The sequence below is a fragment of the Piliocolobus tephrosceles genome, unplaced genomic scaffold (assembly GCF_002776525.5).
Source record: "Piliocolobus tephrosceles isolate RC106 unplaced genomic scaffold, ASM277652v3 unscaffolded_108, whole genome shotgun sequence".
Lineage (NCBI taxonomy): Eukaryota > Metazoa > Chordata > Mammalia > Primates > Cercopithecidae > Piliocolobus > Piliocolobus tephrosceles.
The window spans coordinates 1,712,530-1,738,445 of NW_022291865.1; the positions used below are offsets into that span (position 1 = coordinate 1,712,530).

General features: G+C 39.9%; 1 protein-coding gene across 5 annotated transcripts in view; it reads left to right on the top strand.

Moving 5' to 3' along the window:
* Positions 1 to 25,916, top strand: part of LOC113219838 (tau-tubulin kinase 2) — a 174,738-nt gene that overhangs the window by 66,278 nt on the left and 82,544 nt on the right. For 3 of the 5 annotated variants that reach the window (XM_026447835.1, XM_026447837.1, XM_026447836.1), the window contains exons 4-6: positions 12,504 to 12,577; positions 23,629 to 23,769; positions 25,660 to 25,764. In XM_026447835.1, the coding sequence (XP_026303620.1) occupies positions 12,504 to 12,577; positions 23,629 to 23,769; positions 25,660 to 25,764 (320 nt within the window). Of the gene's footprint in view, positions 1 to 3,918; positions 4,632 to 9,412; positions 9,531 to 12,503; positions 12,578 to 23,628; positions 23,770 to 25,659; positions 25,765 to 25,916 lie in introns of those variants that run through there. The other 2 variants (XM_026447838.1, XM_026447839.1) reach the window with 2 other exon arrangements.

Below are 25,916 nucleotides of genomic sequence, written 5' to 3' on the forward strand. Positions count from 1 at the left end.
TTTTCTTTTCTTTTTTGACAGAGTCTTGCTCTGTTGCCCAGGCTGGAGTGCAGTGGCGTGATCTCCACTCACTGCAAGCTCTGTCTCCTGGGTTCACGCCATTCTCCTGCCTCAGCCTCCCGAGTAGCTGGGACTACAGGTGCCCACCGCCACGCCCAGCTAAATTTTTTTTATTTTTAGTAGAGATGGGGTTTCACCATGTTAGTCAGGATGGTCTCTATCTCCTGACCTCATGATCCACCTGCCTCGGCCTTCTAAAGTGCTGGGATTACAGGCGTGAGCCACAGCGCCCAGCCATATTTTCAGTTTCTTAAGGCTTATAGCCTCTCGCCTGCAAACTGCTTCCTTTTTCTCACATTTTGGGTAATTCCTGCTTTTTTTATTCTTTTTAAAAAATGTGTAATCGTCCTTTTATGAAAGTCCACAGGTAAAACAAGATTCAAATATAAGAAGCAAAGTATAATTAAGAACTTCACCTTTTTTCACATACATATAATGTCCAAAAGTATATATGCTTTTAAAAAATGTGATTCTACTAACTTGCTTTTTCCCTCTACCTCAATAAGATTATTATAGGATTTATTTTTAATTTTTAATTAAGTTCCAGGTTATACAAGTAGTTTAAAATAATCAGTTCTACAAAGTTTGTTAAGAAAAACAGTAGTCCAGGTTCTGGTTCCAGATGAGATGGAGTCAGCGCACTTCACTCTGTCTCTGCCACTGAATGCAGCTAAAAACCTGGGCAAAATTCTTGGAGTGGCTATTTGAGGCCTCTGAAAAGTAAATTGTAGGAGACAGACTGGGGAAGAAGACCAGAATTCAGAGTACCATTGAACCAGCAGTGAGTTTACCATTTTTTTCTTCCAGTATGCCCCAGCCTGAACTTAATGTATCCTGCAACTTGGAAGTGAGCATTGACATGGACAGAAAATGCATCGAGAGAAGTCTTCTAGTTCTGACTCGAGGAGGAGGAAAGGGGTCTCCTAATGCCCAGAGAAAGCATGGAAATCCTACATCTTTCTCTCTCTTTTTATTTATTCTCTTACACCCAGGCCTCAAACAATCCTTGACAGTGGCCTCAATGGGGGCAGGCAAAAGCCTAAAATAGAGGGAGAGGAACCTTCTTCTCAGATTGGAGGAGCCATGGTCTGAAGAGAGTTGGGCAAATCCCCACTGCTTTTTTTCTCTCTGCTGTTCTGTTGCTTGGCCTTGCCTGATGTGAGCACAGTCATGGGAAGTACTCTGCAGAGTGGTGTTAATAAAGCCCCAGAGTTCTGCTGGAAGACTGGAAAAGGGGAGCCCCAGTGAAATGAAAGATTGTAGATGAGGGAGGAACTTGGGAAACTGACCACCTAAAGTTGCTTTTGGACTCCGGAGCTGACCTCCAGTCTGTGCATGCATGGGTCCAATCCTAAACAGCACATACGGACTTTGAGAACTGAATTATGGGGTAGACCACTGCCCACATCCCAAACTGGAAACTACATGGAGTACTTATGGAACACGTTAAATGTAACTGCAAAGGCTTTGAAAACTGAATTGACATTAGAAATACAACCTACAGAAGGCTGGTCAGAACTTGAAGCATGAACTCAACTGGGTCAATTACTGGCTAAAGCAAAAATACCAGCATTCTTGGTGGGACTTGAATAAGACCTAGAGTCTCATAACATAATATTCAAAGTGTCCTGAATACAACCTGGAATCACTCAGCTTAGAAAGAATCAGACAAATCTCAACTCATATAGAAAAACGTAGATGCCAATGCCAGGATCATACAGATGTTAAAATTATGTTTAAAAGACTTTAAATCAGTTATTATGACTTTGCTCCAAGAATGAGCAGGAAGATAGACAATCTTAGCAAGGGAATAGAAGACATAAAGAACAACTAAATAGAACATTTAGACCCAAGACGTACAATAACAGACATAAGAAACTCACTGAATGGGCTCAATAGCAGAATGGACATGATAGGTGAAAGATTCAGTGAACTTGAAAACAGATCAATAGAAATGATCTAATCTGAACAACCAGGGAAAACCATGTAAAAAAATAAACAGCGCCTCAGTGACCTATGAGATAATATCAAAATATCTAACATTTGTGTCATCAGCAACCCAGAATGAGACTTGAGTTTGGTGCAGCAAAGATATATAAATAAATAATGACATATAGACTGAAAAGGAGGAAATAAAATTGTTCCTGTTTGTGGATGACATGATTGTCTATATAGAAAATCCCAAGAATCGTAAAAACTTCCTAGAATAAGTGAGTTTAGCAAGCGATATAAGATCAGGCCACAAAAAGCAACCATAATTCTGTGTACTAGCAATGAACAATTGAGAACTGAATTTTTAAAAATTTCAATAGCTCCAAAAAAAAGAAATATGGAGGGTGTAAATATAACAAAATATATGCAGGATCTGGGCTGGACGCAGTGGCTGACGCCTGTAATCCCAGCACTTTGGGAGGCTGAGATGGGCGGATCACCTGAAGTCAGGAGTTCGAGACCAGCCTGACCAACATGGAGAAACCCCATCTCTACTAAAAATACAAAATTAGCCAGGCATGGTAGTGCATGCCTGTAATCCCAGCTACTTGGGAGGCTGAGGCAGGATAATCGCTTGAACCTGGGAGGTGGAGATTGTGGTGAGCTGAGATTGCGCCATTGCACTCCAGCCTGGGCAATAAGAATGAAACTCTGTCTCAAAAAAAAAAAAAGGTATATGTATATACTCTGTATGCTGAAAACTATAAAGCCCTGATTAAAGAAATAAAAGAAGATTTAAATAAATGGAGAGGCATACCATATTCATTAATTGGAAGGTTCATTAATGAAAGGTTCATTAATTGGAAGATATTGATTCTCCCCAAATTGATCTATAGATTTAATGAAATAATAATAAAAATCCCAGCAGTACTTTTTCTAGTTATACAGAAGCTGATTCTAAAGTTAATATAGAAAAGCAAAGGATCTAGAGTAGCCAAAACAATGTTGAAAAAGAAGAATAATGTTGGGGGAAAACATCAAATCACGTAGATAATAGATTTTTTTTTTTTTTTTTTGAGACGGAGTCTCGCTCTGTTCCCGGGGCTGGAGTGTAGTGGCCGGATCACTGCAAGCTCCGCCTCCCAGGTTTAGCCATTCTCCTGCCTCAGCCTCCGGAGTAGCTGGGACTACAGGCGCCTGCCAACTCGCCCGGCTTGATTTTTGTATTTTTTAGTAGAGACGGGGTTTCACCATGTTAACCAGGAAGGTCTCGATCTCCTGACCTCGTGATCCGCCCGTCTCGGCCTCCCAAAGTGCTGGGATTACAGGCTTGAGCCACCGCGCCCGGCCAGATAATAGATTTTTAAGTGTTCTTATTAAAAATGTGTTTGTGAGGCATGTTATTAGTTTGAGCCATTCCATCGTATATACATGTCTTCAAAACATGTTTATACAATAAAAATGTATAATTTCTATAAGTTAAAAAATACATAGTGGGCCGGGCGTGGTGGCTCAAGCCTGTAATCCCAGCACTTTGGGAGGCCGAGACGGGTGGATCACGAGATCAGGAGATCGAGACCATCCTGGCTAACATGGTGAAACCCCGTCTCTACTAAAAAAATACAAAAAATTAGCTGGGCGAGGTGGCGGGCGCCTGTAGTCCCAGCTACTCAGGAGGCTGAGGCAGGAGAATGGCGTGAACCTGGGAGGCGGAGCTTGCAGTGAGCTGAGATCCAGCCACTGCACTCCAGACTGCACTCCAGCCTGGGCGACAGAGTGAGACTCCGTCTCAAAAAAACAAAACAAAACAAAACAAAACAAAAAAAAACATAGTGAGACCTCCATCTCTACAAACTAAGAAAAAAAAAAAATTGACTCAACATGGTGGTACATGCCTGTAGTCCTGTGCTGCTTGGGAGGCTGAAATAGGAGGATTGCCAGAGCCCAGGAATTTGAGTACACTATGATTGTGCCACCATATTCCAGCCTAGGTGACAAAGTGAGATCCTGTCTAAAAATATAAAATATAAGCAAAGAAACAAACTATATGGTTTTAAAACTTAGTACAGAACTAGGATAATCAAGACTGTGGTATTGGCAAAGGGATAGACATATAGATCAAGTGGAGTAAAATAGAGATTTTGGACATAGGCTGACCCATACAAAGAAGGCCAGTGATAATCTACAAAGTCACAAAGGCGAGTCAGTGGAAAACGAATGGTCTTGGTGCTGGAGCTATCAGGCATCCTTTTACAAAAGTAGTGAACCTCCACCGAAACTGCACACATTATACAAAAATTTACTGAAGATATACCACACATTGAAATGTGAGATAGAAGGCTGTATAACTTTTAGAAGAAAACATGGAGAAGATCTTTGTAACTTAAGTTTAGGCAAGCAGCTTGTCAAATGATGACAAAAGCATGATTCATAAAATTAAAAAATTGATAATTTGAATTTCATTGAATTAAAAACTTTGCTTGCAAAAGACGTTATGAAAAGAATGAAAAGACAAGTTACAGAGTGGAAGAAAAATATCTGCGAATCACCTGCAAAGGACTTTTCAGAATATATAAAGCACTCTGAAAACTCAACAATAAGAAAACAAACAATTAAAAATATTTAATAAGCTTTTACAGGTACTTCAAAGAAGATATAGAGTGTTAAATCAGTTGCTGAAAAGATGTTTAGCATAACTAAACATTAGGAGAATACACAGTGAGATATCACTGCACACCATTAGAATGGCTTAAACTATACTTGAACCCGGGAGGTGGAGGTTGTGGTGAGCTGAGGTTGAGGTGACTGGCTGCAACCTGGGGCTCCCTTGATTCCCCTCTCCTTGGGTTTGGTTAACGTGCTAGGATGGCTCACAGAACTCAGGAAACATGTTTACTGGTTTATTAAGGATATTGCAAAGGATACAGATGAACAGCTGTATGAAGAGATGGATAAGGGTGAGGTGTGGGGGAGTGGGGAGCTTCTGTCTCCTCTCTGGGTAGGCCACTCCCCCAGCACTTCCATTTATTCAGCACACCAGAAGCTCACACATCTGATTGTTCAAGAGTCTTTATAGAGCTGAATCTCCAGCCCTCCCACTCACCTTTCCTGGAGGTTGGTGGGTGAGGCTGAAAGTTCAGTCCTCTCTTCTAAGCACTTCGTCTTTCTGGTGACTGGCCCCATCCTGATTATATAGGGCTTCCCCCAAGTTACCGGATTAACATAAACGCAGGTGTTATCAAAAGAGTCATAAATAACAAAGACATTTCTATCAGAAAATTCCATAAGTTTTAGAAACCAGGTGACAAGTATCAGGGACAGAGACTAAATATATTTCGTATTATAGTTGGCTGTTGCTGTTAGTGGGTTCCACATCCATGCATTCCACATCTGTGGATGCAACCAACCACAGATTGAAAATCTTAGGAAAAAGACTGGGCATGGTGGCTCATACCTGTAATCACAGCACTTTGGGAGGCTGAGGTGTGGGGATTACTTGAGGTCAGGAGTTCGAGATCAGCCTGGCTATCAGCCGTGTCTACTAAAAATACAAAAATTAGCCAGGCATGGTGGTGCACACCTGTAATCCCAGCTTCTTGGGAGGTTGAGGTATGAGAAGTGCTTGAACCCTGGAGGCAGAGGTTGCAGTGAGATGAGATAGCTCCACTGGACTCCAGCCTGGGTGACAGAGCAAAGTCTGTCTCAAAAATAAATAAAATAAATAAATAAATAAATAAATAAAAATTAGGAAAAAAATATTGCATCTGTACTAAACATGTATAGACTTTTTTTCCCTGTTATTATTTCCTAAACAATCAGTATGGCAACTATTTACATGGCATTTACATTGTATTAGGTATCATAGGTAATCTAGAGATTATTTAAAATATGGTTGTGCATCACACAACAGCATTTTGTTCAGTGATAGACAGTGGTCCCATAAGATTATAATACTATGTTTTTAGTGTACCTTTTCCACATTTAGGTACATAAATATTTAGCATTGTGTTATAACTGTCTATAGTATGCAGTACAGTAACATGCCATACAGGTTTGTAGTCTAGGAGCAATAGGCTCTACCATATAACCTAGGCATGTAATAGGCTATTCCATCTAGGTTTTTGTGAGCACACCCTATAATGTTCACACAGTGACTGAATCACCTAAGGATGCATTTCTGAGAACTTATCCCTGTTGTTAAGCAAAGCCTGACTGTATATGGGAGGATGTGCATAGGTTACATGGAAAATAGTACCCCATTTTATTTTATTTTATTTTATTTTACTTTATTTTATTTTATTTTATTTTACTTTATTTTATTTTCAAGATGCAGCATTGCTCTGTTGGCCAGGCTGGAGTGCAATGGTGCAATCTCGGCCCACTGCAACCTCTGCTTCCCAGGTTTAAGTGATTCTCCTGCCTCAGCCTCCTGAGTAGCTGGGATTTTAGGTGCCCGCCACCATGCCCAGCTAAGTTTTCTATTTTTATTAGAGATGGGGTTTCACCAGGTTGGCCAGGTTGGTCTCTAACTCCTGACCTCAGGTGATCCACCCACCTTGGCCTCCCAAATTGCTGGGATTACAGGTGTGAGCTACCATGCCTGGCAGGTACCCCATTTTATATCAGAGACCTGAGTATTGGTGGATTTTGGTATCCAAGGGAGGTCTTGGAACCAGTCCCCCATGGGACTACTGTATACCACAGTGGCATATAAGGTTTTAGCTTACTTTTCTTGTCTGATCATACTTCCCACCTCAGCCTACCTTAACTCATATCAAGTCCTCTAGCCTGTCATCTCAGTCATCTATCACATGTACTTAGATCCTTTATGACTTTGTGGGTGACCTTCTTTTAGAATACTCTTCTCATAAATGTGTAAAATCTAGTGATTTAATGCTCATGTGAAGCCTCATAAGCCAAATTTTTGAATCTTCTTTATATCTGCAGCAGTTTATCTCTAATATTATAGAACTCATACTGCATTACATTTTTTTTTGTTGTTTACATATCTTGGCTGTGAACTCTTTGAGGGCATGGATCTTAATTTCTCTTGTATTTCTGGTGCCTAGTTTAGTACTTGGCATATAGTAGATTGTCCTGTTTCTGTTCTGTCACAGTCTTTCTTTCCCTATTTTAATACTTATTGACAAGGTGTTACTTGATTTTAAAATCTGTTTCTGTCATTTCTGGGCGTAATGGTTAAGAGCAAAGGCTCTGGCATTAAACTGCTTCATGTTTTGGTTGTAATTTTGGACAAAGTAACCTCCCTAAGCCTCTATTTCTATATTTGAAAAATGGAGAATATAATAATACTTGCATTATTGGCAGGATTAAATGCATGGAACATGCTTGATATAGAGCCTGGCATAAAATGCTTGCACATTATGTGTGCATATTATGCTTATTTATTTATTTATTTATTTATTTAGAGAGCAGGGTCTCACTCTATCACCCAGGCTGGAGTCAGTGGCATGATCACAGCTCACTGCAGCCTTGTCTTTCCAGGCTCAACTGAGCCTTCCACTGCAACTTCCTGAGTAGCTGAAACTACAGGCATGTGCCCCCACACCTGACTGATTTTTGTATTTTTTGTAGAGAGGGAGCCTTGCCATGTTGTCCAGGCTAGGAACTCCTGGACTCAAGCAATCCTCCCACCTCAGCCTTCCAAAGTGTTGGGATTACAGGCATGAGCCACCACTCCTGGCCCATATTATGCATATTTTGTTAGCCATTATTCTATTCATTTATTTACACATATGTAGGGTCCAACCCCACAGGGTCGGTGGGTTTTTCTCCCCGTGTGCGGAGACAAAAGATTGTAGGAATAAAGACACAAGACAAAGAGGTAAAAGAAAAGACAGCTGGGCCAGGGGACCACTACCACCACGACATGGAGACCAGTAGTGGCCCCGAATGCCAGGCTGCGCTGATATTTATTGGATACAAGACAAAGGGGCAGGGTAAGGAGTGTGAGCCATTTCCAGTGATCGGTAAGGTCACGTGGGTCACGTGTCCATTGGACAGGGGGCCCTTCCCTGCCCGGCAGCCGAGGCAGAGAGAGAGAGAGACAGCTTACGCCATTATTCCTGCATATCAGAGACTTTTAGTACTTTCAGTAATTTCCTACTGCTATCTAGAAGGCAGAGCCAGGTATACGGATGGAACATGAAGGCGGACTAGAAGCGTGACCACTGAAGCACAGCATCACAGGGAGACGGTTAGGCCTCCAGATAACTGCGGGCAGGCCTGACTGATGTCAGGTCCTCCACAAGAGGTGGAGGAGTAGAGTCTTCTCTAAACTCCGGGTAAAGGGAGACTCCCTTTCCCAGTCTGCTAAGTAGTGGGTGTTTTTCCTTGACACCGATGCTACCGCTAGACCACGGTCCGCTTGGCAAAGGACGTCTTCCCAGACGCTGGTGTTACCGCTAGACCAAGGAGCCCTCTGGTGGCCCTGCCCGGGCATGACAGAAGGCTCACACTTTTATCTTATAGTCACTTCTCACTATGTCTCCTCAGCTCCTCTGTATGACCTGGTTTTTCCTGGGTTATGATTGTAGAGTGAGGATTATTATAATATTGGAATAAAGAGTAGTTGCTACAAACTAATGATTAATGATATTCATATATAATCATATCTATGATCTATATCTAGCATAACTATTCTTATTTTATATGTTTTATTCTACTGGAACAGCTTGTGCCCTCGGCCTCTTGCCTCAGCACCTGGGTGGCTTGCTGCCCACACACATATTCATTGAGCATTTAAATCACTCTTTACTGGGTATTGTGCCAGGTACTGTTACAGCCTAGCAGGTTCTTTTTGCCTGCTGCACAGAAAAAGCCAATACACTGAGACTGGTGTTGCAGCAGAGAGTTTAATAATTGCAGTGTGGCTCAGTGAGGATGGTGTGTGATATTTCTCAAATCTGCCTCCCTGAGAATTTGACAACTAGGGTTTTTAAGGATAGTTTGGTGGGGAGGGGGCTAGGGAATGGGCATTGCTGATTAGTTGAGTTGGGGATGAAATCACAGGGGTATTGAAATTATCTTCATGTGCTCAGTCGTTTCCTGGGTTGGGGACACCTGGGTGGTGTCAGTTGGTCCACTAAAAAATATCTCAAACACCAGTCTTAGGTTTCACAATAGCAATGTTACCAGTTGGGGCAATTGGGAAGTTACAAATCTTTTTTCTTTTTGAGACCGTGTCTCTCTCTGTCGTCCAGGCTGGAGTGCAGTGGCGCGATCTTGGCTCACTGCAGCCTCCTCCTCCTGGGTTCAAGTGATTCTTCTCCCTCAGCCTCTTGAGTAGCTGGGACTACAGGCACGTGCTACCATGCCCGGATAATTTTTGTATTTTTAGTAGAAACGGGGTTTCACCATATTGGCCAGCCTGGTCTGAAACTCCTGAATTCATGATCTGCCTGCCTCAGCCTCCCAAAGTGCTGGGATTGCAGGTGTGAGCCACTGCACCCAGCCAGAAGTTACAAATCTTATCACCACCAGCTAGTGACTCCTGAGTAGTAGGCAATTACGAAAAGGTAAGTTAGGAAACAATGACTAGTTGTTATTTACCTATGCCTAAACCTTAACAGAATTCAGGTGCCTACCATAATTCTGTTTTTGGCCTTTCATTAGTTTTATAAAAGCAGTGTCTGTCCCCAAAGAAAGAGTGGGTTTTGTTTAAATCTTTGCTTTAAAGTTAAACTGCAAACTAAATTCCTCCCATAGTCAGCTTGGCCTGTGTGTAGGGATGAGCAAAGGTAGTTAGCTTGTGAGTTTAGAAGCAAGATAGAATCAGCTATGTTGGATGTCTCTCACTGTTACAGTTTTTGCAAAAGTGTTTTTAGTACCAGAACAAGATAGATATGGTCCCTGTACATGACAGAAAAGTAGAGTCTTAAGGAATGGATAATGCAAGGAAAACACTATTTAACTTATTTTTTATTGTTTCTTTGAAGCTGAGGACAACAGTAAGTTGCTAATGATCATCATTGATGCTTTCATTCTTACTACAATGTAATAGATAGCACTGTTTTGCAAATATATGTAAAATATGTGTTAAGTGATCAACATGTACTGTGTACCTTGTGAATTATTGTGTTCTTCATTGCACCCATTCTTGCTAGCTTATAACCCCCTTTTTAAACAAAAACATAGAGAGTGAAAAAGCAATCTTGTACTGATTGATAACACAGATGCAAAAAAATGAGTTTTTTTTTTTTTTTAAAGGGAAGGGGTCTTGCTATGTTGCCCAGGCTGGTCTCAAACTCCTGGCCTCGTACAATCCTCCCACCTTAGCTTCCCAAGTAGTTGGGATTATAGGCGAAGTCATTGCCCCTGGCTTTGCTGCGTCTTAATTGTATTTATATTTTAAGCCAGTTAGGAGGCAAATTTTCTTTGAGTGTTTCGTCAGTCTACCAAATCTTCGTCTTCAAGCTTTGGCCTGTTACTCTTCCTTACTTTCAAGCAAGCTCCTTCAAAGACTGCCCTCATATTTCATGTTCTATTTACTCTTTAACCCATTATAAACTGACTTCTGCCCCTTGACTCACTAATGACTTCCTGTTTATATTAGTACTTCTCAGCCTTTCTATGTACTTGTCAATGTCCACTTCTGCCCTCATGAAGTGTTCTCCCTCGGTTTCTGTGATACCCCTCTCTCAGTGTCCTCCTATCTTTCAGGCTATTCCTCTGTTTCCTTGAGGGACTCTTATTTTTGCTCATGCTTTGAATATTGCATTTTCTAGGGTGGGCATGGTGGCTCACGCCTGTAATCCCAGCACTTTGGGAGGCTGAGGCGGGAGGATTGCTTGAGCCCAGAGTTTGAGATCAGCCTGGGCAAGATAGACCCTGTTTTAAAAATAATAATAATAATTAAATGTTGCATTTTCCAAATTATGTGCTGAAGTTTCTTTTCCTCTTATATTCTTTCACTTGTCAATCTTCCATCTATTGTCCATGAATTAATGTTTCCTCAGTGTACCTCTGGAGCTCTGCCTTTTGGTCTCAGCACCAGGCTGGAACTTACAATGTCTACTGAATTCACTTGATTGTCCTAAAATTCAACATTTTAATATCACTTAAAATCTATACAACCTACTGTATTCTCTTATTTTGGTACAACTTTTCATTTAATTTTACCAATTCTAGTAAAAAACTACACCTTTAATATCGGTCAGATTTATCTGATTTTATCTGTCTCTAATCCCCTTATTCTTTCTCCTGGATATTGTAACTATCCCCCAGAGTGACCTTCTCCACTAGAATTGACCCCTTTGTAGTCTACCCTCCTCATTGCCGCCACAGTGTTTTAGTATGTTATTCTTTATCTTAAAATCTTTTTGATACTTCTCATTACCCTGCAGTAGTTTTCAAATATCTCTCCATGTCCTACCTGGTTTAGGATCATTTAAAGAACTTTTGAGGCCAGGTGCAGTGACTTATGCCTGTAGTCTCAGCACTTTGGGAGGCTGAGGCGGACAGATCGCTTCTTGAGCCCTGGAGTTTGAAACCAGCCTGGGCAACATGGTAAAACCCCATCTCTACAAAAAATACAAAAATCAGTCAGTTGTGGTGGCACACACCTCTAGTCCCAGCTATTCAGGAGGCTGAGGTGGGAGGATCAGTGAGCCTTCCAGGAGGCAGAGGTTGCAGTGAGCCAAGATCATGCCACTGCACTTCAGCCTGGGCAACAAAGTGAGACCCTGTCTCAAAAAAATAAAAAATAACAACGAACTTTTGAAAAGCTCATATTCTGTATCTTTCTCCACAGATTCTGAATCAATATAGAACTTAGGAATCTTTAAAAAGTTTTCCACTGCCTTCGGGTCAGTGGTGTCAAAAAACAAAAATAAAGTGTTCCAGATGGTTTTCATAAGTAGCCAGGGTTGAAAAACACTAACCTATACATGCGGCTCAATTCTTTTGGGGGGTCTTTGCATGCTTTTCTTTAATCAGATTTCTGCTGTATCCCTGCTCCCCTCTGTGCCCCAGCCAGCACTGTTCTGGGTTTCTCAGATGGAACTCAGGTTGAAAATCACTGGGCGAATCCGTGTCAGTGAGGCCCCCAAAGATTGTGGGTCTTGCAGAAGTCATAGCAGTGAGTACCGTAACATATCTAAAATTCAGGGTTTCTATTTCTAACATAGTTCTTTTTTATTGTTCTTCTGTGGCTTCATATGTATCATATCTGGGCAGGTTGATCTGAATTGACCACTTAATCTTTTCCTCCCTAAATAAATTATCATACATTTGTTTCCTCATTCGTATATTAATTTGCTTATTTATTCATTCAAATAATCATTTATTTGACCACATAAAGGAATAGTACAGTGCCTGGGAGGAGAGGAGGTAGGTAGAAAATTTGAATAATATAAGTTTTCTATCCTTAAGGTTCTCAAGATGTATTTTGTATTCAATCATAAAATACTATACAGAAAAGCAAATTATTAATGTTTTAAGAGAAACCATAGTATATTCTTTTCCATTGTTTTCTTTCTTTTCTTATCCAGGGAAAGACCATGTTTGTAGATTTATTGGCTGTGGGAGGAATGATCGATTCAACTATGTGGTCATGCAGTTGCAGGTAGGTTACCTTGAAAACGTGTCTTGAAATCCTTCCGTTTTGATCAAAGTATACAGTTACAGTGAATATGAATAAAAAATAACAATATTCTTAGTACCATGTGAGAATGTTTTATACTGTGCAGATGGAACTTTATTTAAACAGACGATACAGATTTTCCAAAAATGAAATAATTGTCTTTGTCCGCTATTTGAGTTGACCTGTATCTTTACGGCTTGTCATCTTTGCAGTTTTCGATCCCTGGGTGGATGAGGGGATATAATGTGAATCTTACCCCTTCTACTGTTCATTACCTTAGGGATTCCAGTTCTCCATTTGTATTCTAAAGTATTGTCTTAGTCTGTTTTGTGCTGCTGCAGAATACCCAAGACTGAGTAATGCATAAAGAACAGAGATTTATTTCTTACCATTCTGGAGGTTGGAAAATCCTAGCTCTAGGGACCCACATCTTGCAGGGGCCTTTTTGCTGCATCATTCCATAGTAGAAGTTGGAAGTGCAAGTACGTATGCACATGGGCAAGGAAGGTGAAGAAGGGGTCCTAGCTCATCCTTTTTGTCGGGAACCTACTTCCAAGATAACTACCCCACTTCCACACCAAAATATGTCTCAAAATAAGACATCTATATGGCCAAAAAACATGAAAGAATGTTCAACATCACTAATCTTTAGAGAAATGCAAATCAAGACCACAGTAAGATACCAGCTCACACCAGTCAGAATGACTATTATTATAAAGTCAGAAAATAACAGATGCTGGTGAGATTGCAGTGAAAAGGAAACACTTGTACACTGCTGGTGGGAATATAAATTAGTTCAGCTACTGTGGAAAGCTGTCTAGAGATTTCTCAGAGGACTTAAAACAGAGCTACCATTCAACCTAGCAACCCCATTACGGGGTATATACCCAAAGGAATAAAATCCTTCTGCCAAAAAGATACATGCCCTTATGTGTTCATCGCAGCACTATTCACAATAGCAAATAAGTGGAATTAACCTTACGTGCATATCAGTGGTGAACTGGATAAAGAAAATGTGGTACATGTATACCATGGAATACTACACAGCCATAAAAATGAATGAAATCATGTTCTTTGCAGCAACATGGATGCAGCTGGAAGCCATTATCCTAAGCAAATTAATGCAGGAATAGAAAACCGAATACTGCATGTTCTTACTTACAAGTGGGAGCTAAACTTTGAGTACACGTGGACACAAAGAGGGGAACAATAGACACCAGGGCCTACTTTGAGGGTGGAGCAAAGAAGGAGGATGAGGGTCCAAAAACTAGCTGTTGGATACTATGCTCACTACCTGTGTGACAAAATCGTTTTCACACCAAACACCAGCAACACACAATTTGCCCGTGTATCAAACCTGCACATGTACCCCTGAACCTGAAATAAATACTGAAAAAGAAAAGAAAAACCATAGCAAGTACCAGTCTTGAGTACTTGAAACTTTAAACAGTAGTTGAGATAGAGGAGAAATGCCATTCCTTTTTCTTTTTCTTTTTTTTCCGTCAGTAACATAACTCTGTTCCATATATATTCTTTTTTTTTTTTTTTTTTTTTGAGATGGAGTCTTGATCTGTCACCCAGGCTGGAGTGTAGTAGCGTAATCTTGGCTCACTGAAACCTCCCCCTCCCAGGTTCAAGCGATTCTTCTGCCTCAGCCTCCCAAGTAGCTGGGATTACAGCCGTGCTCCACCAAGCTCAGCTAATTTTTGTAGTTTTAGTAGAGATGGGGTTTCATCATGTTGGCCACACTGGTCTCGAACTCCTGACCTCAGGTGATCTGCCCACCTCGGCTTCCCACAGTGTTGGGATTACAGGCGTGAGCCACTGCCCCCGGCCTGTTCCCTGTTCTTTAGATGGTAGTGGAGTTAGGTCCAGAGGAAAGAAATTCAGAATAGGAATGTTGGAATGATGGCTACAGTGGGGAGAAGAGGGAAACCTTTCTGTTTTCTCTGACACTGCCTCTGCCCCTGAAAACACACACACACACACCCTGAACTGTAGTCACCCTCAAAGTTTAAAAACCGTGGTTCATCTTGATCTTGCTGCCTAGATCTAGAATTCTCAGTATTTCTTTTCATCTTAAGCAAACATTGTTTTGGGCGTTTGACTTCTTTCTTTTCTTTTTTTTCTTTTTCTTTTTTTTTTTTTTTTTGAGACGCAGTCTCGCTCTGTCACCCAGGCTGAGTGCTATGGCGCAATCTCGGCTCACTGCAACCTCTGCCTCCCGGGTTCAAGTGATTCTCCTGCCTCGGCTTCTGGAATAGCTGGGTTTACAGGTGGCCGCCACCATGCCCGGCTATTTTTTGTATTTTTAGTAGAGACAGGGTTTCACTGTGCTGACCAGGCTCGTATTGAACTCCTAACCTCAAGCAATCCGCCCACCTCAGGTTCCAAAGTGCTGGGATTACATGTGTGAGCCACCGCGCCCAGGCGGTTTCTTTATTTTCTTTCAAGTTATCTAAATAACAGTGATTCTAGAGACATAGATCCTGGCCTAAATGCTTCCTCTTCTCATCAGGAGGCTTTTCTTGTTTCCCTCAGCCATCCTTCAGATTTCGTTTAAAGATTTTAACTTCTGTAGATGTAACCTTAAGGTCTTTTTGAGTCATGTGATTCACTAACTCTTGAGCCAGACTGGTTTTATTTATTTAAGCAGCTATCCCTGAACCTTTTTTTTTTTTTTTTTTTTTGAGACAGAGTCTTACTCTGTCACCAGGCAGGAGTGCAGTGGCGCGATCTCGGCTCACTGCACCCTCCTCCTCCCAGGTTCAAGTGATTATTGTGCCTTAGCCTCTCAAGTGGTTGGGATTACAGGCACACGGCACCACACATGGCTAATTTTTATGTTTATTAGAGACTGGATTTCACCATTTTGCTCAGGCTGGTCTTGAACTCCTGACCTCAAGTGATCCACCCACCTTGGCCTCCCAAAGTGCTGGGATTACAGGCGTGAGCCACCATGCCTGGCCCTTTTTTTTTTTTTTTCGACGTTGTCTTGCTTTGTCACCCAAGCTGGAGTACAGTGGCACAATCTCAGCTCACTGCAACCTTCACCTTCTGGGTTCAAGTGATCCTCCTGCCTCAACCTCTGGTGTAACTCAGACTACAGGTGTGCACCACCACGCCTGTGTAATTTTTGTATTTTTAGTAGAGACAGGGTTTCATCATGTTGGCCAGGCTGGTCTTGAACTCAGCCTCCGGTGTAGCTCGGACTAAAGGTGCGCGCCACCACGCCTGTGTAATTTTTGTATTTTTAGTAGAGACAGGGTTTCACCATGTTGGCCAGGCTGGTCTTGAACTCCTGACCTAAGGTGATCTTCCCGCCTCAGTCTCCCAAAGCCCTGGGATTATAGGCGTGAGCCACTACGCCCAGCCTCTCAACCTTTTTAGATCATTAATTTGGATCCTGCTTTCTCTCATTTTGGCTAGTAATAATATAAATTTTTGTGTGACATTTTACAGTTTTCGTCTGGATTTATCATCTTATTTGATCCTCATTATACCCCCATGGGGAGGAGATATAAGTTTTATCCCTCTTTTGCATATGAAGAAGCTGAGTCTCAAGGAGGTTTGTGATTTGTCTGGTACTAGCCTACTTGATGGGTATTAAAGCTTGGTGGAAGCCTGAACCCAGTATTCTTTAGGCAGTAATAAGAGAAAACTGTTTTGTTTCAAGTTACTACTGACTGGAGAATTATAGAAAGCAGGTTTTTTTCTTTAATCTGCAGAGTCTTTCTCAGTCTTAGCATATACTCATTTTCATTCTCGTACTTACCTAAATCTGACTTTCTGTAAATAGGAAGGCTCCTGGTACTGGGAAACCCCAGAGACTGGTGTATATTAGACAATGATGACCTTTGTGGCCTTTGGCAAGTTCCTATTTATTTGTCTAAGAACTTTTCCATTTGAATTGGATGCTATATTTTTTTCCTGTAACAAGGAAGTTAACCCATTTAAACTCCCATCTGTACAGTTTGTGGTTGACTTGATTTGGGATTAGGCTAAAGCTGGTGTAACCGCTAGAGCATATTTTCTCTTATTTGACATATGGAAGATCACTACTGAGTCTCCTCCATGTATTCAGCTTCCCACAGAGAGTCCTAATTTATTCTAAAAACCATAAATTCATTATTCTTAAGATAAACTTGTTCTTTTCCTCCTGCTGATTCAATTACATAATATCTGCCTTAAAAATTTTTTAAGGAACAACCCTATCTCTGTTGTAGAAATTCTAACTATTTGGCGTTAAAATGGTTTTTAAAATCTTACAGAGCTCAAGCAGTTGTACACATTTTTTTCTCAATTCCCCTTGCAGGACATTGGCCAGGTCTCACCTAATATTTTGTCACCACTGAAGCTTTATATGAGCATCTTTAGTATAGCCTAAGGGTGATATATTGTGATAAGTACATCAACTATTGGAGGTGCAAAACATTTTTTCGAGTTCTGTAACCAGTACAACTGTAGATCTAGATTGCCTAATACCTACAACCTTTTAAAAACTTTTTTTTTTTTTTTTGAGACGGAGTCTTGCTTGCCGCCCAGGCTGGAGTGCTGTGGCCTGATCTCAGCTCACTGCAAGCTCCGCCTCCCGGGTTTACGCCATTCTGCTGCCTCAGCCTCCTGAGTTGCTGGGACTACAGGCGCTCACCACCTCACCTGGCTAATTTTTTGTATTTTCTTTTAGTAGAGACGGGGTTTCACTGTGTTAGCCAGGATGGTCTCGATCTCCTGACCTCGTGATGATCTGCCCGTCTCGGCCTCCCAAAGTGCTGGCATTACAGGCTTGAGCCACCGCGCCCGGCCAAAAACTTTTTATTATGGGAAAAATTAAACATACACAAAGTAGAGAGAATAGTATAATTTATACCCATCTACTCATTACCCAGCTTCAACAACTATCAGTATATGGCTAATCTTGTTTCAAGTATTTTCTCTTTCTCCTATCCCTCCTGAAATTATAGCTAATCCAAGGTATATTTTATATATATATATATATACATTTCTAGAAGACCAGAACTCTTTTTTTCTCATAAAGTAACCAAAATACCCAATAATAATTCCTTAATAATAGCACAAATATCAAACCAATCTTCAGATTTCCTTGATTGTCCATCTCTTTAATAAAAACAATTTTTTTTTACATTTGGTTTATTTGAATTGGGTTCCAAATAGGGTTCACACATTGCCTGTCTCTTAAGCCTCTTTCAATATATTGGTTCTCCCTCTGCCTTTTATTTTCTTGTAATTTTCTTTTCATTGTGTTTATTGATGTTGATAAAAATGGAGGAATGTGACATGCGCACATTACCATATTCTGGATTTTGCTGGGTTGTCTTTAATATGTATTTCGGTCCCCTGTATTTTCTATAAATTGATGATTATATAAGATTCCAGATTTACTCTGCAAGGATACTTCAGAGGTGGGTTGTATGCTTCCTCTTGAATCACATCAGGAGGTAGTGTCTGATTGTCTCTCTTTTAGTGAGGTTGAGATTAGTCAATGAGTTCAGGCCTTGTCAGTCTAATCCATCCATTTTAAAGTTCCCAATGGTTTTTTCCTAATGGTTTTATCAACCCATTTGTAATAATCATCCATTATTTTAATGGGAGTTGCAAATACAGTGTTCTATCATTTTATTCTTTTTTTGTTAACTAGAATTCTTCTTAAAAAGCACTGCATTCAGTATTAGGTTATCCTTAGGTGTATTTTATATAGGAAAGGCAGGACTACTGCTTGATTATTTTATTTATCAGTTTTTAGGATAATGAATTGGTTCTCTAATATAAACATAATTGTATATAACTATATAATAAATCCATAAATTCATGGATTTAACATATTTGATGTCTTTCAATTATTGCAGTTTTATTTAGTTTTTTGAGATGGAGTCTCACTCAGTCGCCCAGTCTGGAGTGCAGTGGCGCGATCTTGGCTCCCTGCAACCCCTACCTCCTGGGTTCCAGCGATTCTCCTGCCTCAACCTTCCAAGTAGCTGGGATTATAGGCGCACGCCACCATACCCAGCTAATTGTTAAATTTTTAGTAGAGATAGGGTTTCCCCGTGTTGGCCAGGTTAATCCCAAACCCCCAAAGTGCTAGGATTACAGGCATAAGCCACTGCACCTGGCCTACGGTTTTTTAAATATTCAAATTGTCTCATCTTTTGCTACAGGGACTTCTTTCATGTTGGATCTGGATTCATTTTGTTAGGACTAGGCTGCAGCAGTCTTTGATAGCATCCTTATTTTTTGGTGCAATACTGTGTACCAGGCTCATTCTGTATATTTCATACTCCAGATCTGGAATCAGTCATTTCTCCATTAAGCCTTGGCTCCTTTTAATGGGAAATGATGTTTACAGACCAGAATCTAGATGATGTGGGTGTCTGTTGAAAGTGGATTGGTCATTATTTTTCATTCTTTTCAAGTGGATGGATTTAAGAAATGCATTTTTAAAAATGAGAAAGTATGCCATGATTCATATTGATGTTTCTAATTCAAATTTACAATGATGTAATTGCTGATAACGTCTACTTACATTTGTATCTTTCCTTTTATACACCCTTCTGGTTTTTTTTTTTTTTTTTTTTTGAGATGGGGTCTTGCCCTGGCTGGAGCACAGTGGAGTAATCACAGCTCGCTTCGGCCTCTACCTCATGGGGTCGAGTGATCCTCTCACCACACCTTTCTGAGTAGCTGGGACTACAAGTGTGTGCCACCATGCCCAGTTAAATTTTTTTGTTTGTTTTCTTTGTTTTGTTTTTTTGAGACAGTCTCTCTTTCTGTTGCCCAGGCTGGAATGCAGTGGCACGATCTCGGCTCACTGCAACCTCCTCCTCCCGAGTTCAAGCGATTCTCCTGCCTCAGCCTCCTGAGTAGCTGGGACTACAGGCACATGCCACCATGCCCAGCTAATTTTTGTATTTTTAGTAGAGATGGGGTTTCACCATATTGACAAGGATGGTCTCGATCTCTGGATCTTGTGATCTGCCTGCCTTGGCCTCTTAAAGTGCTGGGACTACAGACGTGAGCCACCGTGCCTGGCCCTAATTTTGTAATATTTTGTAGTGATGAGGTCTCAGTATGTTGCCCAGGCTGGTCTTGAACTCCTGGGCTCAAGTGATCTTCCTGCCTTGGCTTCCCAAAGTGTTGGGATTATAGATGTGAGCCACCACACCTGGCCTACACTTTTTAGTATATAGATGAAATTATATGGTTAGAATTTACATGAAAATAATTCAGTACGTGTGGGTGGGAGGGGAGGATATGGATGAGGAGGTGAATAATAGATGAAACAAGACTGGGCATGAATTGATAATTGTTAATTCTGGGTGACCAGTAGATACATGAAGGTTCATTATATTATTTTTTCTCCTTATGGGTATGTTTCATATCCTCAATGTAGAAATTCACTTGCATTTTTATTAAGATATTGTAAATTTGTAGAGAAATGAACTTGCTTCTTTAATTCATTCCACATTACTATATATAGTCGTCTTCCTTTTTTTTTTTTTTTTTTTTTTACAAAATATGGTGGCTTGTGACATTTTATTTTATTTTATTTAAAAAATTTTTACTTTAGTTTTGGGGGTACATGTGAAGGTTTGTTCCATAGATAAACATGTGTCATGAGGTTTTTTTGTGTGTAATATTACATCACCCCGGTGTTAAGCTCAGTGCCCAATAGTTATCTTTTCTGCCTCTCTCCCTCCTTCTACCCTCCCCCTCCAGTAGACCCTAGTGTCTGATGTTCTCTTCTTTGTGTTCATAAGTTCTTGATTCTTCATTTTTTGAATGACTGCATATCAGTCAGTAAGATGACTGTACCATTATTTATGTAACTATTCATTTATTCATGTACTTACGATAGTACCCCCTTATCTGAGGAGATACTTTCTAAGGCCCCAAGTGGATGCCTAAAACCACAGATCATACTGAACCCTGCACATCTGGGTGACTGGGCCACTAAGTGATTAGTGGGCAGGTAACAGCATGTGGACACGCTTGACTAAAGGGACGATTCACGTCCTGGGCCTGATGGAGCAGGATGGTATGAGATTTCATCACATATGAGAATGGCCTGTAATGTAAAACTTATTAACTGTTTATTTCTGGCATATTCTATTTAGTATTTTTGCACCATGGTTGACTGTGGGAAACCAGTAAAGTAAAACCATGGATAAAGTAAAACCATGGATAACCATGGACTATTGTATAGATTGTTTTCAATTTTTCTTTGTAACAAATAATAATTCATTAGTAGTATTTACTTTAAAGTATAATTTAGTGGGTACCTGCATGTTTTTACCATGTTAATAGCACTTTACTCCATACTTTTATCAGTTTTGTGTTTACCTTCTCAGATTTTGTGAGTTGATACGTTAGGCTTGTATTTTAAAATATTTAAATTTTTTAAAGTATTACTAATGTCATAAATAAAATTTAATTGATTTCCTTTTGAAAGTTTTTGTGGTGAAAGCTGTTTACAAATAAAGTTTCAATATTAGGTATATTTTCGGCAATCAAAATTTTGATTTTTGAAGAAAAAGCTATTGGAATTCTAATAAAAGTTATTAGGTACTCTCACATGGTTATACAGTTCGCTGCTGTAGATTGTCACTTATTTTACATTTGCTACAGGTGCGAGGAACAACGAATTTCCATTAAAAATAATAACTAAGGTAAATCCTAATTAATTTACATTATGAGAAAGCTTCATTTAAAAAAGAAGATATGAAGTATGAAAGGATCCTGACTTTACTGTAACTTTTTTTTTTTTTTGAGACGGAGTCTCGCTCTGTCACCCAGGCTGGAGTGCAGTGGCCAGATCTCAGCTCACTGCAAGCTCCGCCTCCCGGGTTTACGCCATTCTCCTGCCTCAGCCTCCCGAGTAGCTGGGACTACAGGCGCCCACCACCTCGCCCGGCTAGTTTTTTTTTTTTTGTATTTTTTAGTAGAGACGGGGTTTCACCGTATTAGCCAGGATGGGCTCGATCTCCTGACCTCGTGATCCGCCCGTCTCAGCCTCCCAAAGTGCTGGGATTACAGGCTTGAGCCACCACGCCCGGCTACTGTAACTTTTAAACTGTTACTTGAGGAGTACTTCATATTTTATTTTGAATGATAATCTAAGAATTTATTACTTTTCAAAAGTGAATCAATTATCTTTAGATGAAGTGATAATATTAGTGGCATAGTACCCCTAAAGATATATTATAAAATTGTGGGAATAGATTGGGATATTTAAATCCCCTTGGGACAGGAGAGCCAGTCTTTTCTTTGGGAGGTAGTGCTGCAGGGCCATGGTCCTGCTCTCCTTTTCAGATTACTGGTTTGTTACCTAAGCAACAAGGAACCTTGGTGGAGCAGCATCATGAAAAAGTCTGTAGAAAAGCTCTGTGAAAGAGGACTGTAAAAGAAGAGCACTTTGGAGTCAGACAGAGTTAGATTTGGAAAACAGCTTTACATTAACAGGTTAACATTATTTAACCTTTTAGAACCTTAGTTTCCTTATCTGTAAAACAGACACAGGAACAACTTCTATTTAGGGTACTGTGAGGCTTCAATGCAATCATGAACGGCAGATGCTGGATGTATTCATTGCTTTTATATACTTCTACAAGTAAATTGAATGTTTGTCATATAATGTTTGGTCAAAATAACAATAGTTAGCCTATGTTGAGTACCTATTGTGCACCACACAGTATTCTAAAAACTTTATATGGGGCCAGGCACGGTGGTTCTCACCTATAATCCCATCATGTCAGGAAGCTGAGATGGGAGGCAAGGAGTTTGAGACCAGCCTGGTCAACATAGCAAGACCCCATTTCTCTTTAAAAAACAAAACACACGCACAAAAAACTTTACATAGATCTTGTTTAATACTCACAGAACTCTGTGAGGTAGGTTTTATTAGCTTGTTTTTACGAGGAAACTGATTGAAGAAAGTTAAGTAACTTGTTTGAGAATATATGTTAGGCAGTAATGAGGAATTAGTGCTCTTTGTATGTATATGCATTATCTATACTTGATCTTGTGTGTGTGTGTGTGTGTGTGTGTGTGTATATATATATATTTTTTTTTTTTTTTTGAGATGGAGTCTCGCTGTTTCACCCAGGCTGGAGTGCAGTGGCATGATCTCGGTTCACTGCAACCTCTGCCTCCTTGGTTCAAGCGATTCTTCTGCCTCAGCCTCCTGAGTTGCTGGGACTAAAGGCACGTACCACCACATCTGGCTAAATTTTTGTATTTTTAGTAGAGACAGGGTTTCACCGTGTTAGCCAGGATAGTCTCACTCTCCCGACCTCGTGATCTACTTGCCTCAGCCTCCCAAACTGCTAGGATTACAGGCATGAGCCTCCACTCCCGGCCTGATCACATATTTTAAGTAAATAAATATAAATGTAAATAATATAAATTATATATTTGATTACTTATATTTTAAATAATCAAGACTTTTTTGTTATGACATCAGAGATAAAGGGAAGCATGATGAATCAGAAACATGATATGCTAAAAATCTCATTATTCTAAAACTTGTCTGAAACATTCATATGATTAAGAGATCTGTTGAGTGAGAGGATCACAATTTGTGTGAAATTCTTGCTATTGGCCGGGTACGGTGGTTCTTGACTGTAATCCCAGCACTTTGGGAGACTGAGGTGGGTGGATCACCTGAGGTCAGGAGTTCGAGACCAGCCTGACCAACATGGTGAAACCCCGTCTCTACTAAAAACAGAAAAATTTGCTGGGCATGCTGGCACGTACCTGTAACCCCAGCTACTTGGAAGGCTGAGGCAGGAGAATCGCTTGAACCCAGGAGGTAGCAGTTGCAGTGAGCCAAGATCATGCCATTGCATTCCAGCCTGGGCAACAAGAGTGAAATTCCATCTCAAAAAAAAAAAAAAGAAAAAAAATTCTTGCTATTTTACTGAAAACATATTTTTCAATGGTAAGTGAGTGGTTTCCCAGTTTTCTCTTCTAACATAGTTTTAGTCCTCTATTTGAAAGTGTTTATTTGATTTCCACAGGGTCGGAATCTGGCAGATCTTCGCCGTAGCCAGTCCCGAGGCACATTCACCATTAGTACTACTCTCCGGCTGGGTAGACAGATTTTGGAGTCTATTGAAAGCATTCATTCTGTGGGGTTCTTGCATCGGGACATCAAACCGGTAGGGACCTTTTCTGTCCAGAGCACAGAATGAGTTTGATACTCTTAATGTTATCCTGGGACACAATAAATTACAAATGTAGCTTTATGTATTTGTTGTGATAAAATACAAGGTAATATTTTCATTTCGATAGAGACCTGGAAGCAAAAATATAACTTACCTCTTAATTTTTTAAGTAATAATTACAACTACAACTTATTTTCAGGAGTTTTTCTCATACAATGAAAATAAAAACTGAGACTGGGGCGTTGCCACATGCCCATAGTCCCAGCTACTCAGGAGGCTGAAGCAGGAGGGTTCCTTGAGTACAGGAGATGGAGACTGCAGTGAGCTATGATCGCTCCTGTGGATAGCCACTGCACCCCAGCCTGGGCAGCATAGTGAGACCCTGTCTCTTAAAAAAGGTTATGTTTGGCTATTATTATGTGTGCTAACATTGCCATTTACTTAGCTTTATGCCTAAATTGGCTTTATTCCCTGGTTTCTTTTATAGATATATTGGTTAAAAAACTGTATATGTTGCTTTTGGTTGTTCATACTGTGTTCTTGAACTATTTGTTAAGTCAAAAATTATAAGAAATCATCAGTTGTGAAAGACCTTATTTTTCTCCTGAGTGCTACTGTGGAAATACAGTGGGGTTTTTATTTACTAATCTGTTTTTCTTAGAAATTGTCATTTCCGTAAGTGTGAAATAGGTTTTTTTGTCCTTTTTGGTATTTGATTGTTCATTAGGTGAAACGACCCATTTCTGATATGCCATATTTACTATAAATGTATCATATGTTGGTACAGTTGAAAAATATAACTGTCTGTTTTTACATGACTTCTAAAATTAGTTTACATGAAAATGCTAACTAAATTTAACATAGTAGAGTCAGTCTGTGTCTATGCATCATTATTTGAGAACCATGGTGATTGGAATAGTTCCTGTTTTTATCAGAAAGCCCATAAGTAGAACAATATTTAAAAAAAAAAAAAAAAAAAACCTAACAATTCTGGTAACAATTTGGCCTTTACCTTCACAAGTCCTCTTACTTACATATTCATCTTTGCGTTTGTGGTCATTTAATATTACACTGATTTTCATTAGGGGAAGAATACAAAGTGTATTTTCCTTAAGTCCATTTTGAAATGTTTCTATAAATTGTATTTTAATTTTAGACTTAGTGAAATTCAGTTTTATGATGTTTATAGGAAATTCTTTTTTTTTTTTAATTTTTTTTTGTGACGGAGTCTCACTCTGTCGCCCAGGCTAGAGTGCCGTGGCGCAATCTCGGCTCACTGCAACCTCCGCCTCCTGGATTCAAGCAATTCTTCTGCCTCAGCTTCCTGCATAGCTGGAATAACAGGCGCATGCTACCACACGCGGTTAATTTTTTTTTTTTTTTTAAGTAGAAACAGGGTTTCACCACGTTGGTCAGGCTGGTCTCAAACTCCTGACCTCGTGATCCACCTCCCTCGGCCTCCCAAAGTGCTGGGATTACAGGCATGAGCCACTACACCTGGCCGTTTATAGGAAATTCTTTTAAATTTCTATGGTTTTTTTTTTTGTCTGTCTCTGATTTCTCCTATTTTAAAAAGTAGGGGGTTGGGTTGTCATTTAAGCATTCACTTAGACTAGAATTTCAAGAACTTAGAGTTCCAAGTCTAGTTAATATTGTCTTGTGTGTAACCTTAGTCATTTACATCCTTTTTTACTCAAAGTTTACCTGATATTAGGCATTAGTAGAACCCAAAACTAAATCATATTTTAATACCTACTAAACATCATTGACTAGAATAGTATATTTGGAACATGTGTGTTACATAGAGCTTAAATAGAAGAAGACTTAACATGTAAGGACTAAGTATTATAAGAATGTATATATTTTCCTTCTTTATTTTTCTAGTCGAACTTCGCTATGGGCCGCTTTCCTAGTACGTGTAGGAAATGTTACATGCTTGACTTTGGCTTAGCTCGACAGTTTACCAATTCCTGTGGTGACGTCAGACCAGTAAGATTTTTCATATTATTATCAAATATTTGATAATTACCCTGGTATTTATAGTATCACACTTTTTAAACAATGCTAATTATTTATCCTAATGGATGTTACCTAAGAAGTGGCATATACATTTAATGATTATAGAATGACAATAAATTGTA